The sequence below is a fragment of the Gordionus sp. m RMFG-2023 genome, chromosome 2 (assembly GCF_954871325.1).
Source record: "Gordionus sp. m RMFG-2023 chromosome 2, tfGorSpeb1-WG-v2, whole genome shotgun sequence".
Lineage (NCBI taxonomy): Eukaryota > Metazoa > Nematomorpha > Gordioida > Chordodea > Parachordodidae > Gordionus > Gordionus sp. m RMFG-2023.
The window spans coordinates 3,151,670-3,177,093 of NC_088776.1; the positions used below are offsets into that span (position 1 = coordinate 3,151,670).

At 30.2% G+C, this 25,424-nt stretch overlaps 1 protein-coding gene across 1 annotated transcript; it reads left to right on the forward strand.

Annotated features, from left to right (window-relative positions):
• The first annotated feature begins 821 nt into the window (after positions 1–821).
• On the forward strand, positions 822–25,424 carry LOC135923195 (receptor-type tyrosine-protein phosphatase mu-like). The gene is made up of 15 exons (XM_065457811.1): positions 822–903; positions 10,924–11,011; positions 12,990–13,051; positions 14,335–14,496; positions 15,652–15,758; positions 16,406–16,504; positions 17,795–17,949; positions 18,046–18,162; positions 18,995–19,130; positions 19,419–19,757; positions 20,834–20,968; positions 21,722–21,865; positions 22,321–22,478; positions 24,669–24,804; positions 25,308–25,424. Exons 1-15 carry the CDS (start codon positions 822–824, stop codon positions 25,422–25,424), a joined length of 2,037 nt encoding a protein of 678 aa, XP_065313883.1.

Sequence of the window (25,424 nt, forward strand, 5' to 3'; positions counted from 1 at the left end):
TAAAAAGTTTAAAAATTGATTCCTATAAGAAATAAAACCGGGGAACCAGTGTAGAAATATCACAGGAATAAAAAACATAAAAATAACTCATACTAAAGCAACTACTTTACATTAAATATAATATATAATAAAATGCTTGCACATTGAAAAGCTGAATAATATATATGTGCATAGGTGCGTAAGGGTGGCACCCCTCTTCATCAGTGGCGTCACTAGGGGGGGGGGGGCGTGCAGGAGCTCAAGCCCCCTGAAAAATTTGAATAGCCCCCTGAAGCAAAAAAATTTTTTTTTTAATGGTTCCTTAATATCAGTGGCGTCACTAGGGGAGGGGGCGCAGGGGCTCAAGCCCCCTAAAAAATTTGAATAGCCCCCTGAAGCAAAAAAAAATTTTTTTTTAATGGTTCCTTAATATCCCCTTAAACTAAAAAGAACTTTTTTTGATTGTCCCCTGTTTATTATAATTCTATTAAGTAATATATAGATTTAATTTTATTATTTAAAAATTAATAAGACTATCTAAATTTTATTAGATTAGATTAATACATATAAATTATATTTTCACTATATCAGCTCGCAATCAAATTCTTTGTTAAAAATAAAATATCAATACCATGCATAATGTTTAAATATCAATTTAGCATTAACATTAACAGTTGAAGTTTAATTGATTTTTATTAATTAAATTATTATATAACCCTAATTAAATAAATATAAAGATTTATTAATTGAAAATTAACAAATTTAATATTGTAAGCCTAGTTTAAAATCACTATTTAAATAAAATAACTTTGCGATTTAAAAATTTAAGCATTAAAGACTTTATGAAAAAAACTAAAGATAAAAGTAGCAATAATCTTGAGGACCAAATAAGAGGATTCAATAATAAAGCTGGTGATGAACAAAGTGTATTTTATACAGTTTTTAAAATTCAAACTTAGATTTAGTTGAAAGACGATTAATTGTAGTTTTAAAAGATATAAATATTGAAAACAAAAATGTTAAAAGAAAGAAAATAGGTAAATAAATTTATATATAAGTCTGTGTCCAAAATGTTTTGAAAAAATCCTTAAAATTTTCACAAATTAATAACAAAACACTTTGGACATTTAAGTTTAAAAAAAAAAAATTTATTAGTTAATTATCTATTTTAATGGAAGGTTTCTTTTTCACTTGATCATAATTGAAGTTATATGTTTTTCCTATTTCCTCCCAAATTTGCCTATGTAGAATATCTATTTAAGTCATTTTTCACCAGAGTATTAAACAATATTGATTTCTTTAGTTTTCAAGTTACAAAAATTGCTTTACAATATATTTTCACCTTTCAGGAGCAGGATACTAGAAATGGAAAATTTTTTTAAAATTTTTCTATTATAATCACATAAGGTGATGTCAAAATATTAGCTAAATAAAACATAGTAAATATTTTCTATTAAAAAATCATACACTATTATTCTTTTTACATTAATAAAGATAATATTGGCTAAATTGTTTACTCAATCATTCTTTCATAATTTAATAATTATATATTTATTTGTTTATCCTAACTTAATAATAAACTATATTTTAATAAAAATGCTAAATAAATTTAGAATAGTTTGCTTATTTATATATATTTTTGAAAAATGGACACTATTATATGGAATATTACTTTTTATATATTATATTTACAAAAATAAATACACTGAAAAGAAATACATTTTAAAATTAATCTTATTTAGATTCATTGAATAATGAAGAAAGTATTGTGAATGACATGATTGTAAATAATGTAAGTCTTACATTATAATCTTCCTGATCCAATGGAAGAATACATAATATTAAAGGCTTATATTTTAACCTATAATAAAAAACACGAATCTACGTGTAAATCAATAATAGATTTGATAAAAATCTTACACATAGATATATTCCCTCCTATATTTAATTGCCTTAAAATTGCGTTAACTATACCTTTTAATTCCTGCTCATGTGAAAGATCGTTTTCAGCATTAAAACGGGTGAAAACATATCTTCGATCGACAATGGGTCAGGAACGATTAAATTCGTTGGCTCTATTGAGCATAGAAAAAATATTATTAATACCATTCCTATAGATCACATTATAGATGAATATGCAATAATGACTAGCCGGTGTAGAGAATTTATTTTATAAATAATTTAACCTTATAATTTTTGAAACGCAATTTTAGGCGTTAGTATCTGCGAGTAAATATATCGTTTAATATTTATTTTATAAAATTTTTTTTCATATCCAAAATTAGCTAAAAGACATGGTGCTTATAAAAAAATTCTTTTTGAGATAGGAAAAAATCAGAAAAAAACAGTAAATGCTTTCTTTTGATATGACCAAAGTTTCTGAAAAATTTAATTAAAAATATTTGAATACATTGACAATACAATAATATATAAGATCTTAATTGCTTTCATCATATCACTAAGGTACTTATTTTCTAGCTCCCAAATTATTTATTTCTAATTTGGCACATTTAAATTGTAAATAACTCAAGGCTTCAATATATTTGCATAATTTCTTTCAAACATAATTTCTTCCAAGATTTTAGGTGTTTTTGCTTTATCTATCTAACATACTAGATTTTGATATGAGTTAACATCGTGTATGTCATGGCTATGACTGCAAATTAACCAGCATCTATTATTTGTGTGGCTATGTAATTTAAGATTATTACTACAGCTGCTGAGAGCATATGATTGCATAATTAAGATGAGCAACAATGATCAACTGTCCAGTAGTTTATATAGGATTAAAAATGGAAGATAATCTTTTAGAAATTTAATATCTCACAATAATTTTCTCGATTACTTATCTAGCTTCCATCATGTCATCTAAGAGGAAGCTCTAACCACCATATAGTTTTATGATTTGGATTGGTCGTTTATATTCTCATCTTCAAGAATTGTTGATTTGGTTAGGCCTATAAATTTTTCCTTATTAGTCCATTCTATAAAACTTTGTCTAAAATGGTAAGAGAGAGTTATATTAGTTTCATGACCTTTTGTTAATGTTAGTTGCTTAGAATTATATTGCCTTATGGGGTTTTTAAAAACATTAACAATTGAGGCATATGTATGAATTAATTAATCGGTTTTATCACTTGTAATTCTTTAGACGCGAAATTTTTTATATCAGCAATTTAAAATTTTATACTGTAATAAATCGATTTTGTATTGAAAAATTTGTAGAAATGTATTGTTTTAATTATTTATATTCTAGTTTTAATTATTTATATTCTAGTCTTAATGATATTTATATTCTAGTCTTAATGATATTTATATTCTAGTCTTAATGATCAATATTCTAGTCTTAATTATTTATATTCTAGTTTATTTTGTACGTATAATATAATAAAAAACAAAATATGAAAATAAGAATAATCCTTCAAGAGTTTAGTAATTTTTAAAAATATATTAAAATATAACCGGGGGTATGGGGGGCCAAGCCCCCCATTTTTTAGTTGAGCCCCCTGAGATTGTAAAGGCTAGCGACGCCCCTGTTCTGCAGCTAATTCCTTTTGCTATTTTCATTTCATGATGTAAAGTTTTTCATAATTAAGTTTGATAATTATTATAATCGGGCCATTTTGTCCGATATATAATAATCACTATCAAAGGGGGACAATGCATTAAAACTTGATAGAAGATTATAATCATCTTGTGTAAATCTATCTAAAAAATTATGAACATAGTAATCAATAATTTCATAATAATTCCATTTTAAAGAACTCTTATTTGAGTCTTTTTCGCAATCAAATTGTAATTTGGTTTCGACTAAAAAATCATGGAAATTTATAGGCTTTTTACCTACGCTTGATGATTTGTGGGGAGTGAGATTAAATTTTACTAAAAGTTTTTCAGCCTTTATTCTAATCAAATCAATAGAATTATTGCTACTTATATTTTTTTAAATATATTGATCGTTAAATCATTACAATTTTTAGCATCCACTTGATAAGTATCTACTGACTGTAGAAACTTATATAGTGGATATATTGTTTTTAATATAATAAATTATAATGGCTAATATAACGTAATTTATATTAACGTATTGAGATAAAATATCAGAGACTTCGACAGAATTATGAGTGGAAACCTCTGAATTAAGAGTTTCATTAGAAAAGTAAACTAATACTTCACCAATAGCCTCAAAATTAATATAAATGATGCGAGATGTTTCTAAATGACCAGTCCACCTCTGGTCTAAAAGTTTCTTAGTATGGCCTGCATATTTACAGGATGCGTTAAACCGCCTAAAATATTATGCAATGCATTGAATAAATTTAAAAAATTAGAAATCATAACAATATTATTATATCAATTTTGAGCCACAATATGTAACATGTGGTTGTAGAAATGTAGAAAAGGAACTTTTTTTTGAAGTAGGGTTTGCACTCCTTCATTTCGGCCAGACATAACGTTTGCACCATCATATGCTTGGTTTAATATTCGTTGAATTAATATTTAACTCATTAAGTTGCTTTAAAATGCAATTAGTAATGGTTTCAGCAGAAAGTCACTGTAAATTAATAATCCTTATTAAATTTTCTTGGACTTCTTCAGAAAAAATATAAATAATTATGCTCAGGTTTTCACAACCTAATGCCTCTTTTGTCACATCAGCCTTAAGACAAAAAAAGGTATCTCACTTTTGTTATATTTATCTGAAATAATTCAAACACCATATCTACCATAATAGATATTACTTCGTTTTGAATCTGGGTGATGTATATCACGTATTTTTATTTAACTCAGGATCTTTTTGGATAGTGTATAAAAACATTGCTATGAATAGTCCCAGAAAGAATAAATTATGATTTCTACATTTGCAGCATCCGTAATTTTTCTTGAACCAGTTCCCACGGAAAGGTAGCTCCTGTATATTAAGAAATATCATGAAATCTTGATTTAAGATCGTAAAGAATACGGTTAGTTTGTTGGCTTACCAAAATTGGTGTTATCTCACTATTTTATTTATAATGCTAAAATATTCACCGCTGTTTTAAATAACTGGTTATATCGGGCTTAGATAATATTATTTTGTCTAAGATCTTAATCTGACCAATTTTAAAAATTGGCCCAAATCGAGCTGTTTAGCAAAACTGCACAATAATTACCAAATTTTATAAAAATTTAATAAGAATTTTTTTTTATTTTTTATAAATATTTACGAATCGGTATCAATCTGTTTCCTTAGATTTGATATATATATATATATCAAGTCTTGAGTAACCACTTGATTAGCTTCAGAAAATCCCCGTTTTTTATGATTTGCACCCAGATCTATATCAGAGAACTTCAAAAGATAGTAATGTTGTGATTGAACCATAATATATAAAATAATTATCATCGAAATAAGTACAATTTAAACATTATAATTAAGCGGCTATATAATGTTATATACAAAACACACATGAAAATGATAAAATATAAATGAATGATGATTTATTATTGGATAAAAATAAAACAGGATAGTAAGAAATTTACAAATAAGACATGTTTTTTGAATAAATATTTAAAATTTATTTTAAAAATATAAAAATAATCAATTACAAAAATTTTTTTAAATTTGATGGCCGGAAAAATTTATGGGGGCCATTTTGGGGGCCAAAGATTTTTTCTGGAGGGCAGGTTTGGGGGCTGGGCTCCCCCGTGACTACGGCCCTATCTAGTTGCTAATTCTCCTAAATTATAACTGCCATATATATTATTAAATAAATTTTATAACAATAATAATATTCAAAATGAAATAACTCGAGCTATATAATATTTACCAAAGTATAGATTTATTTTTTAGATAAAAAAAAAATTGTAATTAAGAGAAACAATATAATACTGTTTTTATAATTATTTAAAATTATTTATTTTTAAAAATTATTTCTTTAAAATTTATCAAATTTATAAATAGTCACCTGATTTTATATATCACGTGTAGAACTCGTGATCTCTTTGTCTCAAGAAAGTATAAAAGGGACTAGATTTTATAATTATGATGACTTTATAACCTTTTGTTTTTTTTTCAATTATATATTTAGTTTGCGAATAAAATTTGGAGTTGAAAATTTATTAATTCTAGTTTTAGATGTGGGTTAATTGTGTAAGTTATTGAATGGTATTGTAACTGGTAGACTTTTTTTTATAGTGTATAATTTTTATAAATACTAAAAATGAAATACCATTTGAGGTTAACGATGCTTACTACCTTAAGGTACTAACTATTAAATTTGAATTTTGTTTATTTTCCATTTGGATAGGCACTACCAAATATATTTATAATATATATTTGAAAAATCGTGATTTTTGGGAAAGACTCTATGGCCTAGTAGGCAAGAGCTTCACTTACTGATCCCATGGTCGCGGGTTCGAATCCCGTGAATGGTCATGTTTTTTTTCTTAATCTAACTTGGTGGTTCCATTCTTGGGGGGGATGATATATAGAAGGCCAGACTCGACCACGTGATAAGGATCTTATTTCATTTTAATAAATTTTGGTCGGTATTTAGCAAATTAGGTTGGTATTTAGAATATTTTCATTCATTCACTTGGTAGTAAGCATCGTTAACCATATATTTGATCGAGCTATATATTATTTAACAAAGAATATATTTGTTTTTAAAAACATCGTAAATAAGAAATTTTAAGCTATTTAAAAAATTAAAAAATAAATAAGGATATAAAGGATAAAAAATATTAAGAACGTTACGAATCAATCAGAAACCTGCAGCCCCGGAACTAAGCAAGGTCCGGCCAAAATATTTTTTTTAATGTACCCACCCGGACCTAAAAAAAAATTTTTTTTAAAAAAAAAAAACCAGGGCCTGGCCGAATATTTATAAAAAACACCAAATTATTGTAAATGGCCATTATTATCTATGAAAATTATTAAAAATAAATACAATATATCTTTAAAAAAATCTGGGCTGTGCCGGAAAATATAAAAGGCCTATGGAATCAAAGATCACAATTGATTTGGGCAATTTTTTTCCTAAAAAAATGATAAACTTGGAGACCTAAGAAAGTATATTAAGAATATTCGAAAAGAGGAAAGAAAATTTTAGTGGAAATCAAGCAATTCAAAGCAGACCTTAGTTTTTATTAAAAATCAGCTGATCGACAGGGTTTGAAAATTTTTTTGATGATTTTATTTTTATTTTTTATTTCCAAGATTTAAATGGAGTTTTTTCGGGATTTTAAAAAAGATTTTTTTTTCCAGATTTGAGGAAGGCTTTCCAGATGTTCCTTTTTTTTCGTAGAGAATTCTCCTAAAATTTTATCGCGGGTTTATTTGCAGTGTCACTCACTATATCCTAACCATAAAAATGATGAAATATTTTAAATTCATATTAGCAGAAGATAGTATCTAGAACTGTATCGATGGCGTCTTTCTTATGAGGCCCAATCTTATTTTATCATCATTATATTCATTCAGTTCTGGACTGCCAAAAATTTGAGAATCAATCGGCCAAGAAATTTGGGGAAAAAGATTATGTATATATAGTTATTTGATTGACTTATGCCTTACCCTGCAATCACAGTTAGCCTAATTCACGGCGATGTTAAACTAATGTTTATAATTATTAATTTATATCATATTTTGGATCCTTCAACCTCGAATTTGCGCTATGAATGCAGGGTTAGAATTATATATATATATTATACTATAAAAAAATAATTCAAAGCTCTATATAGCTACATTTTCTGCGAACTTGTTCAAGTATAAATTTTTTGGGGAATTATTATTTCCCTAAAATAAGATTTTTAAAGCTAAATTATATATTATAAAAGTTTCTATTTATTTCTAACGTACGAATTTACGATTTCTGCATCTGTCTCAAGTCTGTATCCCATATGGATAGGAGTGGTCTTCTGATCAAGTAGTAAAGTTGGAAATAGGATCGATTGATTTGCTATTTTTATCACTTGTCGCTTCATTTTTAACCCTAAAGACCTAACTCCACTGTTGTTATTGCAAATTTCATTTAAAATTCCATAGGTCCTTCCCACAGTTTTGGGAAGTGTGCACCCTTATGAATCGATAAAGTTTTCAATGGAATTCGGAAAAACATTCACTTTCATTTAAATATGTACTATTTTTGATAGCATTTCTAATTTTTCTTCCCCATCCTCTCCAGAGGGACATTATTTTTTTCGATACGATTGGTCAAGATATTGCCTTTGTGCCCAACAAATAACATTTTCTAAGCTATTTACGTCGTGATAATAGCGAAAATATTTTGGACGGATCAAGGTAGATCCTAATTATCTTTCTCATTCATTTATAAGCTTTTAATATATCAATCGATCTCGATTGTTATAACTATATATCGTTAACGATAAATTAATATACTTGAGGCGATCATTTTTTTGAACGTCTAGAAATTTATTCAGCCTTTGTTTTTTTTGGGGAATGGGATAGCAAAATGCAAAATTAGCTTTCGAAATTGTTTTTCCTTAAGGATTTGAGAGTTTAAGTCATGTTTCAAAATTTTTCGGCAGAGCATTTCTAAACAAAAAAGTTTCCCGCATTTTTAGATGGGGGATCCTGAAATAAGGCAAATAAAAAAATTATGCCAAATACATCTCAAAAAAAAAATGGACATAGAACAATATAATACTCAGCCGACGAATGTGCATATCGGAGTTTATATACTTTCTATAAAAAATTGCGCTAACCGGTTTGTTTAGATATACATTTTATAAAAAATTTTATTATGTGAAATTAGCTCGCTTCTAATTAATAACCGGTTGGTTTCTAATTAATAACCGGTTGGTTTCTAATTAATAACCGGTTGGTTGCTAATTAATAACCGGTTGGTTTCTCGAGATTTTTCAAAAACCGGATCAGACAAATCGGGGAACCGAGCCTATTTCCCAACACTGCACGTATTTCTTCATTGTATCTGTGCTTGTTAAAGATACTTATAAAATGTATCGATACCGATATATTTAATTCTTGTCGTTACGATCACATTTTTTTCTCACATATATTCCATACCAATACGCTGAAAAATAATTCTCCTCATATACAAAAATTTATTTTTATTAAAAAGACCTCCCCTAGCTGTAAATAAAAACATTTTTATATTGTTGGATTTTATTAAATAGCCATTTGGAAATCGTTAAATAATAGTGAAATCTTTAGGTGAGTGCAAAAGATTGAAGGTTTTCTTATTATACATTTAAGTTTTTTGTAGGTTAATGTGTCTTTAAAATTTTCAACCAAAAAAATAAAATGTAAATTATGATTTTGCGCTATGAAAGAGGAAAAGGAAATACTCTTAAGAATTTTTTTACCCGAGTGTTCCATTTTTGACAGACCCGCCAATTTTATTCAAATCTGGCCAGATCCGCTAAAACTTTAAGAAAGCTCAGTCTGTTAAAATTTTTTGTACAAATTTTCCAACCCAATATTTTAGCCAAAAAAATGGCCATGTCTCAGGTTTTCGTTAATAGATTTCCAAGCTTCTCTTCGATTTACGAGCAAAATCTCCAGGATCTCGTAATATAAAATGTCTAAAATATTGGGGTTAGCCGTTTTTAAAAAAATGCGGCCGTTTATAACAACACCAAATTCCCAGGCCATTATATTTTTTTAAAAAATTTTTTATATCTAACTTTTACCAAATGTCGACTAATGCTCTCCTTTGTCTCCCCTCCACGGCTATTTATTTCTCATTACAAACCAACCGTTTTAATTTTGTGTATATTTGTATAATTTGGATCATGTTAATTTAGTAATTTACAGAGTTGTTAAAAGATCTAGATACAAGTATCTAGATCCTGTATCTAGATATAAAAATATGGTATCTGTATATGTATCTAGATAGATTTATTATTAAAATATCGGTATCTAGATATTTTTTTTAGACGATGTGTCTGTATCTAGATCCATTTAAAAAGTATCTTTTAACAACTCTGGTAATTTAGTTAGGTAATAGCTCTTAAAAATTAGTATCGGATGCGAGGCTCGATCCGATTGTGCCGATTTTTTTAAAAAACGGCTAACTCAATATTTCATTAGGAAAAAATATCATTGCAAACCTTAAGATTCTTGCTAATAGGGTGGCACAAAGTTTTGAGAATCTATTAACGAAATCTCGATAAAAATATTGACTTAAATTTGAGCCGTTTAACATCACTACTATAAAATCGAAGAACTATAATATATCGGCCCTATTAAAATTTTGCTAAAATGATAAGATTCGTAAGCCACTATTCCTTATTCCATTTTTTATGTATAAATTGTCCATCCCAGCTGGAATATTTTTTTTTATATTTAAATTGCCTCATTACTATTGGATTCTTTTGTCAGCCCATTATACTTGGCTACCATTTATCTTTTTTTATTACGCCAAAAAAATATATCGTTAATGAGCACGATACAAATAAGGAATTTATATTCGCTTCCCCGCGAGTAGGTAACATTGATGGAGCGTTTAGCCTCCCGTCCCCCATGTAAGACCTTATTAATTAGGATTACCTAGGAATAGCGGTAAATAAAGGTCTACAATCTGGGGACCTTTTATTCCGCGAGCCGCCTCTGGTTTTATAAAATATCGACTCCCCTCGCCTATCATTCTTTAAAAGAACGCCCACAGTCTACCTTATGGGTAGGCCTTAACTGGCGGGAAAAAAAAGGATATCTGTTGCGGCCCTGCTGTAACGCACATTAGGCACTCAAAATCATTCTTTTATTTAATTATTATTGTCACACTTCGTTAAAAAATTATATATATATAATAAAATTAATCATTTCTAGAAACCAATAAATTTTAAACAAGCCTTCTTCAACTTTCCCGCAAATTTTTTTATATACAACGATGAAAATAGGTTAAAAAAAAAATTTTTTTGTTTGTTAAATATAAAAGAATTATTGAAATATTTTTTTTTTAAATATTTGTGTTTTAGGTAAATGCTTTGCTTGTAATAAGAAATCAAAGGATTCTCTAAGCAATGCCAGCTTAGGATCAGCGAAGGATGATTCGGAAACTTCCAAGTAAAAATATAATATAACCAATTTGGTCACTTTATTATTATATTGTTCTAACTTACCACTTAAGATTTCTAAATTTAGGTTAGAAGTCGACCCCTGATTTATTTTTATACTAATAAAAAGAATAAAATATAATGAGTATAAATTATGGTCTAAAGATCGTAGTTTAAAAAAAGAGAGAGATTAATTCGCTAGACTTTAAAGTTGATTTGAAAGAAAATGGCATAAAAAAAGTTTAAACTTAAAAACTGTTTTCACTTGATGATTGGATTAACAGCAAGAGGAAGGTCGGGCATTCTGTCCTTCACAGGCGTGGCCAGGATTTTTCTAAAAAGAGGGGTGGAGCACTTCTAGGTGGGTTCTCTCCCCATAAATATTATTGGAGGCTTTAAGCTCACTTCTTGTTAGTCTTTGCCTTTGGCCATCTTGGATTATCATATATACGAGAACAGACGAATTCGAGTGGGGGAATGAATTTCGCTTCGCTCTTCTTCTTGCTGGCTACTCCCATAGATGCAAAATTTTCGTTTGAGCCGATTTTTTAAAAACGATTAACTTCAGTATTTTTATCCAGAAAAAAAATGTAAGAAAGTTCTGCAGGATTTCGTTCCTCGCAGATGGCAAATAAGGTTCGGACATCTTTTACCGAAATCTCGAGATTTAGGTAATATGTTTTTTGGGCTAAAATGTTGAGTTAGCAGTTTTTTTAAAAATAGGCTAAACGGAGCGAGCCTCGCATCGTCACTTAAAGGGACACTCACATATCGGTAATTTTTTCTTTAAAAAGTATCGATAAGTGAAATATTCCTTTTAAAAAAAGTATCGAAAATGTGAAATATATAACTCTTTGGAACATTCTTATATAATGTAACATCTAATTATTAGGGACATAAATGTTGACGAGACGGATACGGACCCGTTCCGTTCTGGCTATAGCGGCTAGGAACGAGTCTCCTCCTAAAAACAAAGAATGGGATGGTTGCCCTCTATTTGTCAACAATTTTCAACATCTTTATTCATACAACATTATATTCCATCTGCACACGATCTTCAATTTTCAAATTCTTTCACAATCCCAATTTGGTCGGAAAATAACAAATTTTTTGAATGCATCGCCGCCCTGAAAATTAGATTATTCTATCTCCACTTTTTTTTGTAATTTTACAGGAGACCAATTTTAAAAAATAAAGTTTCTAATCTTTTCGATAGGATGTTTAATCTTATATTGGCTATAAATTTAACTTATTTTATATATTTCGATTTTTTTTTGTATAAATAGAAATTGTATAACTATAAAAAAAAAAGTCATTCATGACATAGAATAATATAATTCTCAGATGAGAACATATATGACCCCCCCCTCCCCCATATCTTTCTAACCACCTTTTACCAACTGCTCGAATTTAAATTTGTTTCCTTAAGAAGCTGCGCATTATTAGCCTTAAAAATGGGGGATATATAGCCTTTACATATTTTATTTTAAAACTGGGAGGTATATATAATCTTCGCGATATATGTATTGTTGTTCAAAGGCTCAATTTTAGCCTATTTTTAAGAACGGCTAACTCAATATTATATCCAGGAAGTATTTTCCGCGGGCACGTAAATTTTGCCCATTAGATGGCACAAGGGTTCGGACGTCTATTAACCGAAATTCTCGAAGCTTAAGGCAATATTTTCCTGGCTAAAATATCGAATTAGCCCTTTTCAAAAAATCGCCTCAAATCGAGCCATTTAACCCCACTAGGGATACATATTTTACCGTAATGTTCACACCATTTATTTAGTGTGGATTATCCATATCCATATCCGAATCCGAATAACTATTATATATATATATATATATATAAATCAAAATTTTTGATCATTTTCAATCTTCGTATGAGAATATTTTTGGCGGGGAAAGATTTTAAATTTTAACTTTTACACGATAGAAACCGATTTTATTTCTAAAAATTTTTTATATTCGATCAAACCACAGTAAAACCAAAGGAAAAGATAACGCCAAACTCGAAGATACTTGGAAAAGTTACGAAGGAAATGGTAAGAGAACGTAATTTATAAGTGTACTTTGTCCCGATTAAGAGGTTAGAGCCCCGTGATTTAGCAAATAGAGGTCTAAGCTTTTCGACCACCCTAGGAACAAAATATCTCCAGTCTTAGAATATTTTATTTTGGCCAGAATCTTAATCGGGGTCATTTTTTAAAAAATCGACCCAAATAGAGATCCGTTGTAGAAATACTAAAAATATCTAACATTTATAAAATATAATTTTTTTTTAAAAAAAAAGTCAAAGCTTGGGCTTATATCGCGCACAAATTGAACGTTTAAACGCGAGCCTTTCAAAAACGCGAATAATGCGGTTCAAAAACGCGAATAATGCGTTTCAAAAACGCGAATAATGCGTTTCAAAAACGCGAATAATGCGTTTCAAAAACGCGAATAATGCGTTTCAAAAACGCGAATAATGCGTTTCAAAAACGCGAATAATGCGTTTCAAAAACGCGAATAATGCGTTTCAAAAACGCGAATAATGCGTTTCAAAAACGCGAATAATGCGTTTCAAAAACGCGAATAATGCGTTTCAAAAACGCGAACGTTTTAAATCGGGAACATTTCCGTTTCGCGTTTTAAAGTATTTTTATTAATATAAAACAAAATAATCTTGCGTTTTTTTTTGAAACGTTTTTTTAAAATTTTTGAAGTGATAAGCAATGGATATACAAAACATCTTCTTAAAAATAAAATAATTCTATTAAACGATACAATAATATTTTTTAGCTTATGGAAATACGAGATTACGAAAGAAAAAATTGCCATTTTTTTTTCGTTTAGAATTTAGACGCATATTGAATTTAAAGTTTCAAATTTAAACGTAGCCTGCGTTTACTTTTTTTTTTATTTGCGTTTTTGAACGCTGCGGTTGAAACGCTCAATTTGTGCGAACGATTAATTATTTCGATAATTTTAATTATGTTTTTTAATGTTTGTTGAACGGATCGGATTTGAGCCGTTATTTAAAAACGGCAAACTCGATATTTTAAACGTTGTTTATGCTGAGAGATTTCGGTTAATAGATGATTAAACCTTCATGTCATCTTCGAGTTAAAATATCGAGTTATCCCCTTTTTAAATAAACCGGGTTAAAATCGAACCGTTTTACGGCCATTATTCGTTTTTGTACAAAAATAGGTATTAAATATTTTAAAAAAGTTAGGTGATATTAGGGTTTATCATTATTTCAATCTTGGCATTGAGTTTTTTTTTTCTTCTTTCTTTCAAATTTTCGGAATTAATCAATAATCGATTTTACATTTAAAAAAAGCCATCGACATTAAAGATTTGGCCGATCACGTGGTAAAACTCAAATCCAGTGGCGGATTCGTCAAAGAACACGAGAAGCTACCCCAGGGGCTTTTAAAGCCGATGACTATCGGCCTGAAGGCCGTCTACAGAGATAAGAATAGATATTCCAACATGGTTCCTTGTAAAAATAAATAAATATATAAATATTACCATATTCCAGAGAATCGCGAATCGAGTCAGGCGGACAAATTGGAGTTCGGGTTTAAAAAAAATTTGGGTCGGGTCGAGATCGGGTTTAAAAAAATTTGGGTCGGGTCGAGATCGGGTTTTAAAAAAATTTGGGTCGGGTCGAGATCGGGTTTTAAAAAAATTTGGGTCGGGTCGAGATCGGGTTTTAAAAAAATTTGGGTCGGGTCGAGATCGGGTTTTAAAAAAATTTGGGTCGGGTCGAGATCGGGTTTTAAAAAAATTTGGGTCGGGTCGAGATCGGGTTTTAAAAAAATTTGGGTCGGGTCGAGATCGGGTTTTAAAAAAATTTGGGTCGGGTCGAGATCGGGTTTTAAAAAAATTTGGGTCGGGTCGAGATCGGGTTTTAAAAAAAATTTGGGTCGGGTCGAGATCGGGTTTTAAAAAAATAATAAGGAAATAAATTTATTCGGAATTAGAAAAATTAGGGGAAATTTTTTATTTAATTTGTTTCATTTTTTTTTGCGACCGGTAATAATTGTACCAGGCCAAGTTTGGTCCTAAATATAAAATTTTGAGTTAAGGTCTACGGTTATAAAATCAAATATAAAAAAAATTTGGACCAGACCTGGGGAAACAATTAAATTTTGGTATTTTAGACCCAGTGTTGATAAACGGCTCTATTTGTGGGGATTTTTAGAAACGGCTAACTGAATATTTTATCCAGAATATTATTGCAAGAGAAGAAGAGAGAGAAGAGAAGAGAAGAAGAAGAAGAAGAGAAGAGAAGAAGAGAAGAAGAGAGAAGAGAAGAGAAGAAGAAGAAGAAGAAGAGAGAAGAGAAGAGAAGAAGAAGAGAAGAGAAGAGAAGAGAAGAAGAGAAGAGAAGAAAAGAAAAGAAGAGAAGAGAGGAGAAGATTTTGCTCATAGATGACACAAGGATCTAAGAAACCTATTAGCTGAATCTCGAGGCTTAGGGCCAGTATTTTTTCTGGCGAAATTATCAAGTTCGCCGTTTTAAAAAATCGGCTCAAAACGAGCCTTATATAAAACTCTAATTCGTTAGGTGTCATTTTTAGGAGGTATAATATGATGTTCCATTCCAAATCACATGGAACATCATTTTTCTTTCTATTTTTTTTGTTCTTAGACGATTATAACAGAGTTAAACTGAAACCCTATGCTACGAACCCGGACGGGTATATTAACGCCAGCTTTATCGACGGTTATAGAAAGGAGAAATACATTGCTACTCAGGTTGTGACAAAAAAATTTAACCTTAATTTTTTTTCTTCTTCTTTCTGTTAGGGCCAAACTTCCTGGCAGAGCAGAAGTGTAGATGAGTCAATGACATATAATAATACCTACCTAGACTCACGATGCATTCAATAAAAGTTCACATCAATGCAAAAACAGCTGGGGACGCCATTTTGGTTACATTAATCATTATTAAAATTTTTAAACAAGTGTCCATTTTATTCCTACGTCTGACGCAAACCCTTATTAAAGAATGGCCCGATCATAGAGATAATAAGGAAGCAAGTTATCAATTTAATAGTAGTTTTTTGACATGAGAATAATTACTATACAGGTTTACCAAAATGGCGGGTCCAGCTGATTTGCACTCAACGACGCTTTCAAAAATGCATCGTCAGTCTAGGTATTATTATATGTCATTGGGATGAGTAATGAAATGTGTGAAAATCGGGATTGTGGGACTTGCCCGGCTTTTTTTATTTATAAAGTTTGATTTTAAAAATGGGGCCTAATTGAGAGCTACATCTGCGAGTCCCTCTAACATGAATGCTAATTAGTAACTGTAGCGATACTTGAATGTAGTTTAAACATAATTTTAAAATATATTTTATCTCTCACGTGAATCATAAACTTAAACCTATAATAAGGGTCCGAACGTTTTTAGTATGAACGACTTTTGGGCCATGATATGGCAGAAGCGATGCTCGAAGATCATTATGCTAACCAATTTGATCGAGCAAGGACAAGTAAATTATATTACCCGCGTTTTATTTGTATCGATTAAAAAATAAAATTGTTGAAATTTTGATAATCAAAAGAATAAATCGCAGTTAAACATGTATGTACAGCTTTTAACGAAAGCTGAAACTAAATGACCCGTTTAATAAATAAATTATTTAAAACTAGGATTGGGGGGTGGGTATAGCCAAACCTCCGCTATTTGATGTAATAATTAAAAATATTATTGCAAATTCCTTCCTTGGGATGACCCTACCCCCCCCCCTTTGAAGAGGGGTCTGGGGTAATATCCAAGTATTTTATGCAAGAAAGTTATAATAAATAACCAATGATTGTACCCTGTACCATATATACTTTTTAAATGGAGTTTGATACAGATACATCCCCTAAAAACTTATCAAGATCAGATACTTTACAGATACCACATTTCAGTATCTAGATACTTTAACAACTCTGGATAAGGGGTCAGGAACCCTCGTATATTCTTACCCATTTTATTTATATAAAGAACATTTCTTTTTTAAAAATTATTTATTGCCAACATTTTAATCCTGATTCCAAGACACAACATGCAATTTTATCATTATTATATCTCTAAGCGTATAATACATGACATATATAATACCTAGTCTGACGATTCATTCATTAAAATGTATTTTTAAGCGTCGTTGAAATGCAAATCAGCTGGAGCCGCCATTGCCATTTTGGTAACACATATAGTAATTATTCTCATGTTTAAAACTATCATTAAATTGATAACTTGCTTCCCTTATTATCTCGATGATCCGGTAATTCTTTAATAAAGTTCGCATTCAGATATAGGATTAAATTAGGCTCCGTTTAAAATTTATAATAATGATTAGTGTAACCAAGATGGCGTCTCCAGCTGATTTGCATTTGATGTACACTTATGTCAGTCTATGTATTATATAATGTCATTGGTATAATACTAATTTATTCATTAAAAAAAAGTTATTTCAAATTTCGATAAAAAAATAAATAAAACTTAGTTTCCTTATACACTCAATGGACAGTATTTCTAAAAAAAAACATACGATTTCTAAAGGTGTATATTAACTACTCTGATCCATAAACAATCTGAACTGAATAGTATTTGTACTGTACGTAGTTTGCAATTGGTGGAATACAAGATTAATCCAGTTGGAACCTGATATTCATAATTATGAAATTAGTGATCTATAATTACAAATAATAATCCATTTGAAAATGGAATTTTGAGAAATAGAAAATGAGATGAAATATTTTTTTTTCTTTCAAAAATCAATTTTAACGCTAAGAATAAATGCGACAAGTACTGGCCGGACGACGTTGACATATATGGTAGCATTAAAGTGAGTCGCGTGATCACGAAGACGGTGGCGGATTACACGCTATGCGATTTCGGTCTCACCAATGTAGAAACTTACGAAACCAAAATAATTAGACATTTCAGGTAATAATTCATTACTCTTTTCTTATGTGACTGGGGGGGGGAGTACAAATTTATTTTTGTAGATTGTAGATTACTGAATTTTCTTTCAATCTCTAGATTTACTGCTTGGCCAGATCACGGAGTTCCAGCGAATCCCACAGAACTCTTGGGATTTTACCACGTTATTCAGCAACATCAATCCGCACTTTCAGGACCGATAGCCATACATTGCAGGTTTTTAAAAAGTGTAAGGTTATAACGGCGGTTTATAATCTTTAATCTTCCTCGAGAAACACCAGAAATTTATAAAAAAAAAAAGTTGAAAAAAAAAAATAAAAATCAGGAAGTCTTGCGAATTATAAAAGAAATTTCTGGGATCCTAGGAAACTTAAAAATTTATACCATCTTTTCCCCGGGGGGATAGGACATGTTTCTATTGCTATATCTGGAGGAAGGCGCATCTAAATCAGGAAAGGGATGACTCGCCTAAGAGAAAGGGGCTCCCTGACCAGATTTTTCGACCTTTTCTTATTAGGCGTCTTGCATTTCGTTTCTCATTCTGAAAAAATATTTATCGCTTTTCAGAAGATACTTATACTGTAGGGTTCTTTCCTTTCCTTATTCCTACAGTTCTTGGTAGATTTCTTATTTGATATTCTCTCTAGGAAATTTTATACCGATTATTTTGTATACAAGATTCAATAAAGGTTTATTTACCAGTTACTACCAATAAGAAATTGCTAAAAGTTGTTTATATTATGTTTTTTTGGGAAAAACTTTTTTTTTATCGTTTTGCTTTATAATAGGCCTCGCTTATGCCATTTTTCAAAATTTTTGAGTTGACCTAAATCTATAATTAAAATTAAATAAATTAATAAAATTTGTTAAAAAAAAATATTGTTAATCTACTTCGAATCGATCAACGTAAGCAGACTTGCAGTTTTATTTTTACATTATGATCAGTTGAAGCATTCTAATTCTCTACCGATGATATATATATATATATATACATACTTCATGACCGTAAAATAAGACGATTATGTTTATAAATCAAATATCAATACAGCGCAGGTGTGGGTAGGACAGGAACTTACATCGCTCTCGAAGCCATGATAGAAATGGCGAGAGAAATGGGCCAGATCGATATCTACGGATTCTGCAAAGAAATGAGACAGCAACGAATATGCATGTTGCAAACACCGGTGAGTTTCCGCTATAGATTTGACATGCTTAAACCAGAAATCAATCATTCCTTTTTTTCTAATCTTTCATGATCAACTATATAAATTTTTTGAATTATACTATTTTTTTTAATAGAGACTTTTGCTAAATAAAATTTTTAAATGGTATACAATATATAATACTCATAAATATCAAAATTTGTTGAAAGAAGAAGAAGGGTTAATATTTAGAAAATATGCTTTACGGACATTTTAAATACGTCACTCACTGTCTCTCACTATTTTATCTTTTAATGCCCATCACTGGAGGAGCAATACACGTTTCTGCACGAGGCCCTAGTGGAGGCACTACAAATTGGTAAGACCTTCGTGGCATGTTCCAATTGGGCCGATTATTATCTCGAGATGGAAAAAAACCTGGAAAACGGTAAAAACGGAGTTCACACCCAATGGGAGATCATTTGCAAAATAGCTCCACCCAACAAAATCATATTCGATTCTAGTAACCAAGGCTTCAACCCCATGAACATCAAGAAGAATAGGGACCCCAAAGTGGTTCCAGCTGAGATTAAAAGACCCAAGCTTAAAATCTTGGGAGATGGTCGAGACGGATTCCTTAGTGATTATATTAACGCCGTTTTCGTCAACGTAAAAAAAACGCGATTATTAACACTCCCTTTAAGCAAGAGAAAATAATGTTTAAATTTTTATTTTGAGTTGAAAGTAAGAAGGGTAGAGATCACCTTTTAGGGACCATCTTTTCTTACTTCCATCACGTTTAGCTTCAAAACGCTAAAACAAAAACAAAAAACGGACTTAATGTTAAAACATAACCAAGAAATTGTTTGCGCGTTTTAAGCGCTGCGTTAAGATTAGAATAAATTATTTTAATATTAGATATTGGACAACCATCTCTAATTATCCTTGTTAAGTCATCTAAGTTTAATATTTATAATAATTAAGATTGTATTTTTACCCTATGTTTATATAAAACGATGGAAACACCAATGAAATATAATAGTGCCTAGACTGACAATGCATTCGTTAAAAGTGTACGTCAATGAAAAACAGCTGGGAACGCCATTTTGATTACCCATATCATTGTTAAAAATTTTAAACGAGAGACCAATTTATTCCTATGTGTGGCACAAAACTTTATAAAAGAATTGCCTGATCATTGAGATAATAAGGAAGCAAGTTATAGATTTAATAGTAGTTTTTAGCATTAGATTAATTACTATATGGGTTACCGAAAATGGCGGGTCCAGCTGATTTGCATTCAACGACTCTTTCAAATACTTTATTATGATTGCATCGTCAATCTAGGTATATTTATATGTCATTGGAAAACACATATCAGCTCTCGTCAATATTCTAAATGCACCGTAAGGGAATAGGACATTTTTTCTATGCAATTTCGATTTCCGGCAAAAAAAAATGCTTTCCTACAATTCATCTTAAATAAAAAAATATTTCTCTTTTCTTATTCGCCAAAAATAAATAAAGTTCTGGAATTTTCAAATAAATCCTTAAAATCTAATTATAAATCCACAGAGAAAAAAATGAGTCATACCTTTGAAAATTGAATACATATAATATCTTTAAATTTTCTTTAAGATATAAAATTATACAACATTTTACCTCGTCGATGTCGTTTATAGTGTTTATGTCGGAGTAAAATTGCGAGATAAACCTTTTTAATATTAAACGATAATAAATTAAAGGGATTCAAAGTAAACGACGCCTACATAGTAACTCAACATCCGTTCCCCAGTACCATAGTCGATTTTTGGAAGCTGGTTTACGATTACAACGTCTATTCCATCGTTATGCTGAACCAAATCGACAAAAATAGTCAGGTAACTTAAGGAGAAAACTTTATTAAAAGTTATCAGAAACTTTATTAGAACTAAATGAGAGTACGTATCCCCCCCCCTCTCTGAAACTACCCTTTTTTCTGTGGCTATTGTATAGTTGACATGAAGTATTGGTAGGAGTAATCTTAGGAATACCTAACTTTAAGTCAACCATAAAACAGCGTAGCCATATTTTTATCCAGAAATATTCTAATCAATCTTCAAGTTAAGGCTCAACTTAGAAGCTCAATTCAATTTTTTAGGCTAAAAACTTGATTAAGCCACAATAGAGATGGTCAAAGGTAGGTAATTTAACAACACTAAGGGATGCTGGGCTTGTGAAGGGTGGGCGTGTTGTATCGAATCATCTCTTTGAATTGTATCGAATCACCTCTTTGAATCGCATTTCAACACATAAACCATTTGTTCACATTACAGTATTGTATGTAAAATCATTATTTCCTAATTACCATTAATCATACCCACATGATGTATATTATAGATCCTATTTCTCAAATGTCTTAAAATGAATTGCTTGCATCCAGTTTACAATTTATCTACATACTTTTACTGCCTGCGAATTTGCTGTTGTTTTTTTTATAGTTAAATTCGCATATTAATAGTCATGTGAGCTGCTATAGAAAAAAAAAATTTACGAATAATTTAAAACGCAGTATAGCTCTAGTGATTATTATATCTATTTTTTAAAAAACACCTATGGCATGATTATTAATCAATCTTTTATTCCTAAAAAAGACCGTTACGCCGTATTGGCCTCAAGAAGGTACAGCGCTTTATGCATCTCTGGAAGTCAAAATGTTAGACACTAGTGCCGTAGTTACGAAAAAATACAAGAAGAGTCTGACTATACGAAAGTTATCGCTAGCTAATTTGCTAAAGGTATACATAAAAAAGATTAAAATCCCTCCCCCCCCTCTAAATAACTTATAGTGTCTCCATCTCAGTGTTGGAATGACTGACATTTTTGAAGAAAATTAATTTTTCCGATGCTTCATTGGTATCGATTTATGCAAATCAGTTGGTAACGCTATTTTGGTTTCATATATGTAAATAGTTTATATTATTTATGAAAACATTTTTTTTTTTAAAAAAAAATCAAGATTAAAAGTTATTAAAAACCAAAATGGCTTCACCAGCTGATATGCTTCCAACTACGCTATAAAACGTTTATAAGGAATCACTCCTATTCTTAATGTATCATATCATATTTCTAAAAAAAAATAATACACCGAAATATGATTGAGTGACATGTATATAATTAACTCTGATTTTAATTCTTAATCATTAAAAAAAAATATATATATTTAATCATTCATACAACGTGCACTGTTAAGCCTTCCGAGAAAAAAAGGATAATTAAGCAATTCCACGTGTCAAGTTGGACTAACAACGAACGAGTTCCTAGTTGCACCATTCCCTTGTTGGAAACTTTGGAAAGATCGTACGAATGGAACGAGGAAAACAAGGCTAAATACATTTTAGTCCACGATCTGTAAGAAAAAGAAAGAAAGAAAGAAAGAAAGAAAGAAAGAAAGAAAGAAAGAAAGAAAGAAAGAAAGAAAGAAAGAAAGAAAGAAAGAAAGAAAGAAAGAAAGAAAGAAAGAAAGAAAGAAAGAAAGAAAGAAAGAAAGAAAGAAAGAAAGAAAGAAAGAAAGAAAGAAAGAAAGAAAGAAAGAAAGAAAGAAAGAAAGAAAGAAAGAAAGAAAGAAAGAAAGAAAGAAAGAAAGAATTTATAAAAAAATCCGTTATCTTTTAAATTTTCATTTTTTCTGGCTGAATTTTAAAGTATAAGGGAAAAAAAATAGCGGCGATCTCCCCATAAACAGCTGGTAGATTTCAAAATGTGAATGTATGATGACAAAAAAGCGAAAATAAATATCGCTTGTTATTAATAGCTTAGACTTAGTCCATTAAAAAAAGCGATTTAAAAAAAACTCACTTTTGACATTTGCAAGAGGTAACTTTTGTATACCTAGTGTTGTTAAATGGCTCGAATTGAGCCCATTTTTAAAAAAGGGCTAACTCAATATTATAACAAGAAAAATATTGCCAAAGTCTCTAAATTTTGCTAATAGATGTCCAAACCTTTCTGCCATCTTTTATTAAAATCTCTAGGCTCGCGTAATACTGTTCCGGATAAAATATTGAGTCAGCCGTTTTTAAAAATCGGGTTAAATCGAGCCATTTAACCGCACTAGGTATACCATTCATTTTGAAAACCGCCATTTTAAGATCATATATCTGCACTACTTCATCCAAAATCGCCAAAATAAAATATTGAAAATTAAATATAATTTTTAATCATTCCAATTTGCTACACGAGTTATCTAATATTTAAATTTGAAACAGGAGTTTAATCATATATGACAATCATTATTTTTTAAATTTACCAATTTTTAAAATTTTTTTTTAAAAAAAAAGATACAATTTTATATTTTTAATGATTAAAATAAAACATATTTACTAAGATGGAGGTGAAATCGATACAAAGTTCTACTTTATTTAATCTTCTTAAAATTGCTGCACCCTCTGATATGGCCGGGATAGGTGGTATCCATGTGATGTCAGTTATTTTTGCAAAATATTTCTGAAATAATTTATATTATATTTTATTTGCAATAGATAAAAAAATAAAAACTTTTCACTTAAAACAAAAAAAAAAAAATTTTCGACAATTATTTTTCCGCCTGCTTTAAACGCGAGAAGTGGAACCAGAGCCGGGCTTTATACCTGTTTGAAAAACGAATATCGCTCTCATTTCGAGCTAATTATAAATTGCCCCTTACGATAATAAATGTTGACTACTAAGACCACCAAAACAGCTGTCCCACGGGAATATATAATTAAGCAATATAAATATCTTAAATTTTTTTAAAAAAAATTTCTTTTAAGCTTTCACCTTTTTCTGGTGGTAAGCTCTCTCTCCACTTTATTATTCATGCTAACTATCTCTTTTTATCTCCGATATCCTCCATTGGAGTTTCCTTATCTTCCATTTGAACCTTCCACCGATCGGTATCAAGGCCATTGTATCTTGATCTCACACCGAAGTATTAATATCGACAGATATCCCACTGGAGTATTATATCGATAGATATCCCACCGAGGTATTCTTATCGATTCCATCTATCATCCTTGAATGGTCCGCGAGGTAAACCATCTTTCATTTATGGTTTAGGATAAATATCCTAGCACTCGTCTGTCCAAGCTTGTCGGTGACCGGGGTGGCATTTCTCAGCTCAAAAATTTATCCTAGCATATGTCCTTACACATCTGTCATCAAAGAAGAACCTGAAAATTTTTACGTTCCTTACCAGGATTGAACCTGGGACCTTCTGTTTCCAAACATACATCACAAACCCAATAGTCCTTACCTAAATGACGAATAATACATTAAAATCAGCTGATGCCATACCATTTTTATTTCCTATATAAGATTTTTTTTTAAAAATTGATTGAAATTCTCAATTTTCTTTTTAAAAAATAAATAAAATGGTTTACATTAAGATTTTTAAAATATTTAGAAATGGAAATCTAAAATGGCATCTCTTTAGCTGATTATATATCATCGGATTAAACTTGATTAAAAGTATCGTTTAAGTATCGTTTTAAAATATCTCTTTTTAATTTTTGAAGCGCAATTACTCGGTCCTTATTAATGATATCTTTTATATATAACCAGAGACGGTTACACACGAAGCGGAATTTTTTGCGTGTGTGCGCGATTATGGGACCAGATGAGGATCGAACGAGGATTGAACATTTACCTTTCCGTCAGATCTGTCAGAGCGTCCAGACCACAGTTTATAAAAGAATACGTAATACGGTTGATTTTTTTATTTGTATAAAAACTAAAAAAGTACTTTGCTTCTAATTTGTTCTGTTTCTATTGGTCGATGAGGATCGACCAATGCCAGAACAAGGGAGGGGCTATCGGGGGCTCGATCTCTATCAACATTTTGTGGGCGCTTTTCGAAAATACAAATCTGCAAATTATCTTTAACACAAAAAATTGGTTTATAAATTTTCTTTCAAGATTGTGAGCATCCAGTAAACCTCGACAAAACTGAACAATCTGGTGCCACCCTTCGGATCAACCTTAGAGAAGATTTAATCATTTAATATATAAGAGAAATATTTTATTTTGTTTAATTAGGAAAAAAAGACAAATTATGATTCCTAGGGCTTAGAGACTGATTCACGAAATGTTATATAGTTTATAAGTATATAATTGGTTAATTGAATTCCTTTCATGAGAAATGGTTATAAGGATAGTAGTGATTCTTCCACTTATCATATTTAATTTTTTTTTTGGGATTAGGATGATTACGAGTTTCTTTACAAGTTCACCGCGGACTGCGTCGACGCTTACGATTCTTGGAAACACGAGATCGAGGATATCCATTACATAGAACATTATATGCCAGCTCCTGAATAA

Coding starts and splice junctions, on each gene's coding strand:
- LOC135923195 (XM_065457811.1), top strand. CDS start 822: ATGAAAAAAACTAAAGATAAAAGTAGCAATAATCTTGAGGACCAAATA. Junction 18,163..18,994: donor CCGATAGCCATACATTGCAG/GTTTTTAAAAAG, acceptor ATATCAATACAG/CGCAGGTGTGGGTAGGACAG. Junction 22,479..24,668: donor TACATTTTAGTCCACGATCT/GTAAGAAAAAGA, acceptor ATATATAACCAG/AGACGGTTACACACGAAGCG.